Source organism: Tyto alba, unplaced genomic scaffold (assembly GCF_018691265.1).
Source record: "Tyto alba isolate M040663 unplaced genomic scaffold, T.alba_DEE_v4.0 Super-Scaffold_30, whole genome shotgun sequence".
In the NCBI taxonomy this organism is placed as follows: Eukaryota; Metazoa; Chordata; class Aves; order Strigiformes; family Tytonidae; genus Tyto; species Tyto alba.
The window spans coordinates 3737230-3748657 of record NW_024881305.1 but is presented as its reverse complement, the minus strand read 5'-3'; the positions used below and the strand labels follow the sequence as shown (position 1 = coordinate 3748657).

General features: G+C 38.3%; 1 protein-coding gene across 10 annotated transcripts in view; it reads right to left on the bottom strand.

Annotated features, from left to right (window-relative positions):
* Window positions 1–597: 597 nt before the first annotated feature.
* NFYA (nuclear transcription factor Y subunit alpha) overlaps window positions 598–11428 on the bottom strand; it is a 16424-nt gene continuing 5593 nt past the window's right edge. For 2 of the 10 annotated variants that reach the window (XM_042800295.1, XM_033009619.2), the window contains exons 3-10: window positions 11270–11356; window positions 8837–8983; window positions 7386–7517; window positions 6612–6717; window positions 5921–6087; window positions 4967–5140; window positions 4684–4785; window positions 598–3881 (exon numbers count right to left, since the gene is read on the bottom strand). In XM_042800295.1, coding sequence (XP_042656229.1) covers window positions 3828–3881; window positions 4684–4785; window positions 4967–5140; window positions 5921–6087; window positions 6612–6717; window positions 7386–7517; window positions 8837–8983; window positions 11270–11356 — 969 coding nt within the window. In that variant the 3' untranslated portion in view covers window positions 598–3827. The remainder of the gene's footprint in view (window positions 3882–4683; window positions 4786–4966; window positions 5141–5920; window positions 6088–6611; window positions 6718–7385; window positions 7518–8836; window positions 8984–11269; window positions 11357–11428) is intronic. The other 8 variants (XM_033009623.2, XM_033009621.2, XM_009970146.3 and 5 more) reach the window with 8 other exon arrangements.

The window sequence follows — 11428 nt, the reverse complement described above, 5'->3', positions numbered from 1 at the left end:
AGCCCAGCTTCCCTCAGCCAATCGGCTTCCAGCACTCAGGCCCTGAGGGCGGGCAGAACGGTCCCCTCAGGCAGTAAGATGGCAGGATGGGGAGGAAGGGGAAGACGAACACCAAGATGATCGGGCCCTTCCCTGCAGGGCAGAAGAGCGGCAGGCACACCCAGCCATCCCCCAGGGTGGAGGCTGAGCTGCCCTCATGGAAGGCAGGAAAGCTCGCCAGCCACCTACGTGTTTCTCGGCAGTGCTAAAAACACTGCCTGCCCTCACAGCTGTCACTTGCTGCCACTTCCCTGAAAAGAGCAGAACGTCTGAAAAACAGAGCCAAAGCCTTTTCTCAGTTTATAAATTTTTATTAGCTGGATAGTGTACACAGTACTTACAATTGCATCTATTAAAGACCAAAATACACTTGAAAAAATGCATCATATAAAAAAAATTATAAACTTTTAACTATATACAAACTTTGCCTTACATTACGCTAATCTCAGTACCCTCCCACACCCATTCACAAAGAAAAGATTTTCTCCCCCCTTTTTCAACATGCAAGGCCTTAAAGCCATTTAGCATCACTTGAAGACCATTTTCCACATCCCATTCTTTACACTCATATAAAACTGGTTTTTGATCGGTTTGTTGCTCCAGTGCTCTCAGGGTCAATTGACAACATTTCTCCTCGAGCCTCTTCTTTAATCCTCATCCACTCTTTCACACACTCCTAAAGTGGAGTTTTTGCTCAAGTGTAGACAATCCACAAAGAATTCTCATTTAATTACTAGAGAAGTTTGAACTTGATGACATCTGCAGTTTAACAAATTTGCCCAGGAAAAATAAGCAGGCTTTTTTGGTAACATGGTGCTGACCGATAACTCCAATCTCACCAAGCAAACACTACTTTTAGAAGTGATACACATAAACCAATGCAAATGAAAAATATGACAATAGCACTCAGGCTTTCACAACACTATTTAAAGTATTAACAATAAGACTTCCTATATAACACAAATCCATAGGTCTTAATACATATTCTACAACAACGGATCAGAGAACCTATATATGAAGGGCTTATTGGGAAAAAGTTCTAGCTGTTCTGAAGAAATTTACAAGTTCTTTAAGAAAAGAAGTAATTACTCATTAAAAAAATACCTATGTCAGAGCAAGAATCTTGCTTCTCTAACTTCCAACTCTCAGAGGGCGTTCTTCAGGACAGAGATTAGCTGTCAGTTGAAGAGCAGAAATGTTATGGAGAGGCTGTCTTACTCCAGCACAGAAATATTCCTCCAGCACATGAACACTCCACTGACAAAATGTACAGATGCTCTAAAAAAAATATTTACAATAATGCTGCAAAGTCAACTAAAGCAAATTTTTTGTTATTCCTTCACTAAAAGAGAGCTACATATTTCCTGAAATGGGTGACCTCCCAAGAAATGCTAGGTGAGGATTTCATAATCACCAACTGAAGAAATTAAGCACCATGCTCTCATTGGCCAAGTATTTTAAGGCAGAAGCAACCAAAGGCACCAAAGATGCCATCAATGCAATGGAGGTAAACAAATGTTTTTTAAATAATTAGAAAAGACAAATCAAAAGAAAGAAGATTTATTTGCACATCAAGAACTAGGCCACCTCCTCCCATAGCTGCAAGCGTCACTGTGTGTAAAAGTTTCTTTCTTACCTTCAGCTCACCGTATCAGCTGTGGTAAGGGTAAGAACATGGAACTAAAAATTCAGAAAAATAAACTGAACTCCATTTAGAAAATCCAGCTGCCTAACTACAAAGGCCAAATCTGCATTTCTTTGTTCTTTCACTGGCTATGTACTACCACACATGGCTTAACTAAATACAGTCATCCTTCGTATCCAGACAGGCATACTCTTCCCCCAAGATTGCCTGCTGGCAATGTAGAATCTAACTTTTCTCCACATTTTTGCTCCCTCCTTTTGCATTCTTTTCCATCTTCTCATACTCTTAGGTCTAGCATTTTTCTCTTTTATCCAAAGTAAATAGAATTTTCAAGGCTCTGTCTTTTTGTATCCTCCCAGTCTTGGACAACTTGCTAATTTGTCCTCCATTTTGCATTTAGTTGTAATCTTTCAGTAAATGGGAAAAATATAGAGGGGAAATAATACGGGTCGTGTTCTTCAAGATGCATTCACATTTTTGTCACTCGATAACAGAGTTGACTGATTTTAAACCAGTCTTGCCCATCCTTGGCTGCTTTCCTCAAAAACATCTCACCCTCTGCAACTTTAGCTATTCAGGTTCATCACCACCTCCCTCAGTGACAATGTCTGGCAGTATTTTTCATCCCACGCTTAACCGTTTTGATGCAGTTTTATGTTTTAACTACAGAACACCAAAATTAGAAGAGATGGGACTACAGCACGCAGGTGATACACAGAGTGTCTACAGAACTCATTCAGGATGGGAGGAGACCAGACATCAAAAGATGCAAGCAATACCTGTTAAAATTAAACTTACTGAACTACAGCTTCCATGACCAAATTTCAAATTAGTAAGAATGGAGCAAGCTTACAGTCAGTAATAAGCTACAGAAGCAGAGATAAAGATATGTTTTGTCGAGATACAAAGCCAGAAGCCAGCTATAGGTCATAAAAAAATCCTTTTTTAAAAATGTAAGTACTCTTCCTTCATTAAGAGCCACTTTTTTATTATTATTATTTAAAGAGGATAGTCTATAAAAAGCCTGAAAGGTTCATCAATATCTGCCTTCAGTTACATCAGGATGAGCTGAGTTGAGTTGCCCTGTGCTTCTGCTGTCATGAAACAATCCCTCACTCTGTGCAGAATGAGAGAATTGTTGAACTGATTTAGAACAGACATCAAGAAACACCATCACAAAGACAGTCAAGTGCTATCACTCTGAGACTGCGGATTTTATGGAAGGACCATGCACCGGACTAGCAGGTTAGAAGGAAGATGCAAAAAAATTCCTTCAGGAGAGTCTCAATTAAAAGTTTTAATCTTTTTTATAACTAGCATTCACTATTCTTCCAAAGCAACAACTACTGGCAATAAACATACCAAAAAACACCCAGAGATTGCTTTTACTAATTAAATCCTTATCCCCGCATCACCATCTCCCATCTTACTTCTTGGAACGGATACACAATATATCAAGTCCTGTGATAATCTTGAAATATTTCTATCATTGTGACTGGATGGCTGAACTTTTCCCAGAGAAGAGCTTGCTGTTTACATATTTCACAAGGTGGAACAGAAAAGTACCCCCCTGCAGTTTCTGCCAGTTACAGAAGTGCAGATGCAACAACAAGGAACCGTTCAGTTGACAATAAAGACCAAAGGTGTAAGAAGTAGATGTAAATAACAAGTCTCTGCTGGGAAAACAAAGTATTGTGGTGTAGCCACATCAGTGCTGGTTGCTATAGACTGGATTATGTCTCTGTACAGAAGGGCTGTAACTCCAAGAGGCCTTTGCCAGCCCTGCTTCAACACACCAGAGTTATTGCTGATCACTGAGTCAGTGGCACACTCTCACCCATGGCCAGTCTTAATGCAAGAGATGTTTAAAAGAAGAAAACAAGGCATGAGCAGTCAGACTCTGAAATCCCTGTGCTGCATCAGAAGATATACCAAGAAAGTCGTTAAGTTTCTATTTGTTGAGTCAACTGCAGTTAAAATCTCAACCACATAGTGAAAACGTGGTGCTTGTTCTGTAGAAAAGGATAGGCTGTGATATGGTGATTGTCCCACTGAAACTCACTTGATACACTGGAAAGGTAGAACAGACTTGCAGAAAGGACAGGAATTCTATTCAGTTATTTTTTTTTTCTTTAAGCAGTGGTTAGGAGACTCTGATCATCTGTGTCATTGCTTCTTCATTGGCCTGAGTTGGATCCTACAGATACAAAATACATACCATGTTGTAACTTCAACATTTTTTCCATCACAGCAGAGAGAATCACACACAGCTATCAAGAGAAGATACTCCTGCTCCATCCCTTGATCTCTAAACATGTCATATTTTTCCTGGGTTTTACTGGCCAGTGTAAAAGAATGGGATAATATAAAACTTAACAGTCCCTAGTAATGTGTTGTTTCTGGTAATAGGGAAGACCCTAGTACTGCTCTACTATGTGGGAAGGATTCTACTTCAGAATGAGAAATATTCTTCTTCTAAAGCCACAGGTCTGCTTTAAAGCACTAATCAACAACAGAATTTGCTAATTCAACTCTACTTTGTCCCCTCCTCTGAAAACTCATCTTGTACTACTTTTGTAAATCAGTATGCAGGTAAGAATCAGATATTCACATTTTTAAATTTTCCATCAGATATAAAGTGTCTCTACCTTGAATTCACATCTTAAAAAAAATACTTCTGGTATGCAACCAAAAAGGCTGCAAAGACTGTATTCCTTAGGACAAATAAATACATGCATTCTCTGTTTGTAAAACAAAGTGAACACATTTCTGTCAATATTACCATAATTTCATTATTCAAGGCAAACAGACACTTTCTGTCTACAAAAAGTGAGACAAGTTTCTTTACAATGCCTGAAACAAATTCAAAGACAGAGAAGGACAAAGATCAGCTGCCTAGCCCAAAACCAGTACAAACAAAACAGTACAGACACCTCTAAAGTGTATTCCGAGGAACTGAAAGTGACAGTTGCCCAAAGAACAGACAAAATTCTCCTTACCTGCATATGAGGGCTGTCTTTTTCCTTTGGTGAAAAGAAACGTCCACCTTCTCCCCGCTTCCTGGCCATAGCATGACGATGCCGAGATTCATGCAAGTATTTCTGCAACAATATGAAGGATGTAATGAGACCCCAGGACTACTACCAAGGGACTTAAAAAATAATAAAAAAAAAAAAAAATTGAAGAACACTAAGATTCTTGTCCTCATTTTCCAGCACAGGTGGTTTTCTGCGCGCTTTTCTCAAAAAGCTACCCTGTATTAGATCCGAGTTATATTCTTACCCTTCTTTCTTTGGGAATTTTTCCCTCTGCTTCAAGCTTAGCACGTGCCTGCCTCCTCTTAAGGATCCGGTGATACTGCTTGGCATTTACATAGAGGGGCTCTTCTTCCAGCATTTCTGCTCCAGGCAAAGGTATTCTCTGAATAGCTGGTACGGATCCAGCTCCAGGTACCATCTGTACAGAGAATATGTTTTTAGTACTTGTAGCTCAGAACATAAAGTGAATACAAAAAAAGTAATTAAAAAAAAAAAGTTAAAATCAAAAGTGCTTAGTTTTTGTTCAGATAATGCACCTACTTGAATGAAAAAGGAGTAATAAAGTTGTTCTCAAACTGCAGAACAAATTTAAAGAAATCAATTACTTATCAGTTGTGCTTTTTTTCTGATAACGGTAAAATTTCAATACAATATACAATTCTATGACCACGTTACTGCTTCTTGTATAATTAAGCATACAGGACATAACCCAAAAGAAAGAGAAGCAATGGGCATCACTTATTTAATTTATATGATAATTTCAGAGCATTTCTTCAGCATATATTACTTGTAGAGCTGCTGACATCTAGTGGGTGTGAACAGTAAAATTCATGTTAAAAGGCCTCACAATACAAAGAAATAAGATTTGGCAGAAAGAGAAATAGATACTAAGGGATCCTCAAGAAAAGCAATGGTCTACTCAATCTTTTTAAACCTCTGCTTATCAGTTAACAGCTTATTTTGAATTTCAGTTTCTAGATTTTTTAGCTGAATAATGTGATGTGAAAGAAAAAGTACAGAATACATAGATCACAATAGGACACAGTCCATTAAAACTGGAAACTTGTGTTGTTTAAACTACGTGTAGCTACTGAGAAGACTGGCCATATTAAGTTGATAAGAATCTCAGACAACAGTTTGTGGAGAGACATCTTAAACCTCAACCTTTAAAAATATCAGTGGAAAGTGAAATACATACCATAACCATTCCCCCTGAATTGACAACATTTCCAGCAACTGGCAGCGTCACTGTGACAGTCCCTTGTCCACTACTGGTTGTGTTGGTGTTGGCTCCTGTTTGGACAATCTGTGCTCCAGCCAAACTGGCTGCTGGAATGGTGATCATGCCTGTAACAGGGACTGTAACTTTAAGAAAATAAAACACAAAAGAAAAACAAACAAACAAACGAACAAAAACCAAAAACATGCACACAAAAAGAAGGGAACACCATTAGTCCCACTTCTGTTTTTCACTCATTCATCCTTCCATAACATGCAAAAAGATTCAGAAAAGCATTGCAAATTATTAACTAATGCCATCACCTGGTTCCCAGATTTCCTATTTTTTGCATTTGTATCTGCACAGTAATCCCAGTGTCAGATAAGAGATCGTGTACTCTAGGATGCAAAAGCAAACTTAAGAGTTTCTATTCTAACAGTCCTTGCCAAAGAAAAGAGCCATTTTTTATTTTTCTGGGAAAAGAACCGCGGACTGAATTCCTATATAACATAAATAGTTCTTCCATTCACTATGCCAATAATTCCTATCACAGCACTCACGGCACTACTAGCACTGTAGCTCAATGCTTCCTTTGACAATAATTACAAGGCAATAAAAACCTTTCCAAAAAATATCAAGAAGTCCTGACTCTTCACACCAAAGCTCATACCTTGTTGGAGAATGGTTCCATCAGCATTAACTGGCTGATAGACTATGGTCTGGCCTTCAGCTGCTTGTGCTACCTGTTGTCCTTGAACTGCTATTTGTTGCTGGGTCTAAACAAAACAAGAACACGGTAACTTTACAAATGGCTTATTTTTCAAATTTTACAATTCTTGAATTAACACATGGTGCTTAAGGTGTCTCAGGCATCTATTTCTTTTGCTTTATTACCAGCATCAAGAAATAGGATGGAGTACAAACCAACTGAACTGTAGATAAAATACCTAAAGCACATAAACCATCCTTTTTCTAACAGTGTAGTATTTAATACTGAAAGAAACAAGTTTTAGGTTTCCTGTCTCAATATGAATATGCTAAAGGAAGAACTATTCTTCTCAGAAATTTAGTTTTGTTTCTAAACAAAAGAATCAGCAGAAAACCCAGGTATGACTAGACTACTTCACAAAATGGCGCAAGTATGAAACTAGCAATACTTCACATTTTCAAATTTCAACAAATACACAAAAACAACCATGAACCAATAAAATACAGAAACACAATGGATAAAAACATGCAATCTATTTATTCTGCCCCAGAGTTATGTATGAAAACACTACAAAAATATGAAATTTATTCTCAAGTTCTCCTCAATATTTACAATGCCTCATTTTTTTTTTTTTTCTTTTTTTTTCCCCTTTTTTACTTAACCACACCTTAAGTCATTTGTCAAGTTTCTCTTCCTATTTCTCTCAAAAAAACCCTTTCATGCTGGTGCAGTTACCTGTGTCTGGCCAGCAGTAACTGCAGTCTGTGGCTGCTGTATAATGATCTGCTGGGTCTGGCCCTGCTGCCCCTGTACCTGCACAGCCTGCCCACCTTGAATCTGAATCTGACCTGGCTGGACCAACTGAATCTGTGGAAGAAAGAGTCAGAAAGGAACATTAACTATGCCTCTTATTTCTCCCTCCTTGGCCTCAGCATTACCAAATCATCTCTGAGGATGATTTACTGTTGCAAAGATAAAGAAAGCACTGATTCTTCTCTTTTTCCATTTTAAAATTAAGAGTTTTAATTTATTCCTCCCTGTGACACAGCAGTCACAACCATACAGAATAGAGGAAACATAACATGCTAGTGTCATTATGCCCTAGCAGTTCTCCACTGCTTACACAATAGAATGGTCAAAAGAAATATATTATTCATGTGAAACTAGGACTAATAATAATCAGGTGAAAGAAAAAAAAAAAAAAAAAAAAAGAGAGGGGCTACGATATCTGTAGAGTGTTAATTATCCAGAATACAGAAGTACTCCTGGGCGTATATAAAAGTTGTCTTCTGCTTTGCAGAGAAGTCTTTCCACCAATACAGAACACAGATTAAAAAAGAACAACTGGAATAAGGTTTGAAGCTTGTACTTAAAAACCCAGTTAAGGATTTTTCCTCCAGCAACCAGACTGTAAAGAACCTAACACAAAATATATTGTCTTTCAAAAAACAAACAAAAAAAATATATAAACACTAAATAAACTCTCAGAACACCAAGACATCATGTGCCTTCCTGGACTGTGCTGAACTTGATTCCTAAATCCCGTTCTCAGATCACTAGAGCACTTTCATTATGCCACTGTTACAGTTCTTCCCTTTGCTTTCGAGGAACACACTTCGAGCACCTGTTTAAATTTAAAAACTGTCTTTTAGACAAATATTTCAAATAATTGCTTCTAATTAAATCCATCTTCCATACCTTCTACAGTATTACCTTCTGTGCAACATAAATGTTTAAATTCACCTTCGGCCATCATGTATTAGATGAACGCAGCACAAAAGTTATTTTCAATAAGCCTTCTTAAATAAACATTTTAAAAAATCCTCTTTCTGAGCCATAAATTGAGTAAGCACCAGATCACCAGTTATACTGCAAGGGCCAGTTAAAGTAAAAATTAAAAAAACACAACAAACAAAACACCCCAAAACCCCAAACCAACTCCAGCTGCATTTTAAGGGACTTCATTTAAAAGGTTTACACATCCCCATAAAATACAAAAATCAAATGCACAAAGAATTTTCATTGCATTCTTAGCACGCAGCTTACTGCCAGATCCATAGCTGGAGAACAACCGTCTTTACCCAGTTTATTTTAAGAGTGCTGAGGCAAATGTACTGTCTGACAAAGCGAGAACATCACAGTTCATTCTCTGTAACTTATGTTAAATAAAATTAGGGTTATCTCACCTGCTGCAGTCCCTGTGTTCCAGAAACCGGGACTTGCATGATTGTCTGGCCCTGACCGCCGGGCACAGCCTGCACCATGATCGGCTGGCCGGTTGATGTGATCAGCTGACCTCCGCTTACTTGTACCATTAGTGGTTGACCCTGGACCTAGGAAACAGGAGAAAAAAACAAACAGAACAATGAAAAAATCTGGTGACTTAAAGCCAAAAACTGAAGTGGCTACCACATGAGGCTAAATGCTTACCTATTTTAATGCGGTGACCAGAGAAACTGAGCAACAGTTACTAACCTGGGTTCATAATCAGCATGAAGTATCTTTAATTTCTAAAACTTTTTCCATGATGCGCTACTGGATTTAGTAAAGTATCTTTTTCTGTTGCAGTCTAACCAAAATTTCCAAGTGTAATTGCAATAAAGCATGAAAAGCATGGCTAAATTTTCCAGACACAGTAACTACCTTCATGCACAGGCCAAGAGCAAAGTGTAATAAAAGAAACTTTGTTATCCACATCACTATTACTAATCTTTAATTGGGGTTCCTAATTAGAAAGCTCTAAATAAGCTGTTCTGACAGAGATTCTGAGCTAGCTTCAACTCTCTCCAACTACATGCTTACATTTCCAACTACATGCTTCCATTTCCATTTCCTAACTGATATATAGCATATGAAGTTCTTTGAGAACCTTTTCATGGTTAAGTGAAATTATAAATGTACACAAAATGCAGTTCAGTAAGGAAGAGTGAAAGAAAATCATCATCAGCCACTTCTTGGCCCAACAAGGCTTACAGAAGATTTATAAATTTGGCATAAGAGTCTCTGGACTCTTGGACCAGGTGTGTCTCTGGTCACTAGGAAAAAAAAGCCAATGAAAATAAAAGCAAGGGGAAAACCTCTCTGTTTATAAACACCCTCACCCACTAGTTCCCCAAAATATATCTTTGAAAATAGCACACCTCCATGGCTTAAGTGTGAAATGAGTCTTATGAACTAGGTAATCATTCCTTACCACACTCTGAGTTGTTTAGAAACCAGAGCAACACAACATGATGAAAAGTCACTGAGTTCTTGGGTTTTCTGCTTGCAAATTTCAAGATCATGCAATAGCAAACGCTCACTCTTCAACCACTGTAAAATACCAGGCTAAACATCAGTACTGATTTTCAGCACATACTGAACCACCTAAAAAAGTTTCACTTTGCATAGTTCAAATACCTTAGTGAACGATGTGCTAACACATCCATGGAAACAACCACAGTGATCAATGCCCTACATAGAATACAGTGACTTTACAGGTCACCTAATACCCTTGCAACACTGTTCTGTTCCTCAACCTCATAACTATAGCATACAAGTCCCTACCAAAAATCTGTACTATTTATTTTGAATTACAACAGAGAGATAAGCATGCTCGTATCAGCCACAAAGAAGCACAGTTAGCAGTACAACATCCAGTAAGCATAAAGAAAAACGATACATTCCAAGATTCTTGTTAATGTATTAAGAGCAAGCCAAAGAAAAAAAAAGAGGGGGGTACATAAAGAAGACCAGGAGGCCACAGTGACCCAAGCAATTCAGTCAGCCAGCTTTTCATATTTGAACTCTGAACATAAATGCTGTGTTCAACTTTACACCTGGCAAGACCATTCTAGCCTCGTAGAACTCTCCTCTGAAGAATTAAAAAACAAACAAAACCAAAATACCAAGTGAAAAATGCACTACTAAACTGCTACAGCCATCCAGGGTTTATCAATTCCTTTAAAAGCCGCCTACATAAGCTAGTGAAATGAAGTCTGCAAAAACAGAAAATACTTCACATTGAAACAAACCGAGTTTTGAAATAACATTGCATTTCTTTCCAATTTGTGATACATTTACTGTTAGGATACATAACTTCTGCTGGATTTCCTGGATTGCTGTTGTTCACACATAAGTAAAACAACAGATCTCTCAATCCCACATAGGCCATTCTTGTCCTCATGTGCCCTTTTTAATCCCAGATGAAAAGTTTCACTCACAGGTCATCCACCCGCTTTGTCTTTCTTTTGTGTAGTGAAGACACAGAACTACTCAAAGTGGATACCAGAAATCTAATTTCCTTGGAACTACAGGAAATCTTTGGGTTGTATCTCTTGACTGTTACTTCCTCATCTTGGTGGTTTTTCCTTTCAAGTCCCATTTCAACAACTATTCACTTTCAGAATTACAGCAGCAGGAACTCATGAATGTATCAGGGTTCTGGCATGCACCTGAGATCCAATGAAATGCTATAATCCCATGCTCTTCGTGGAAAACCCTACAGCTAGCATAAAGCACAGATACTACTAACACATTTTCCTGTTCCTATTTCAAACCCTGGAAAAAACACAGCATTAGATATGTGGCGATGGTGAGAGTCATGCAGTGCTCACAAACACAATTAGAGAGATCACCACTACCTGGAGGGTCTGGACTTGCTGGCCTGAGGCGGATGCCACCTGGGCCTCAGTCTGCAACTGGACAGCAGTGACACCACCCTGCTGCTGGGAATAGGAACAGGAATAGCTTGAAACATGGAAATGCACAGCTCTGACAAGAGACGACACTCTGCTAGA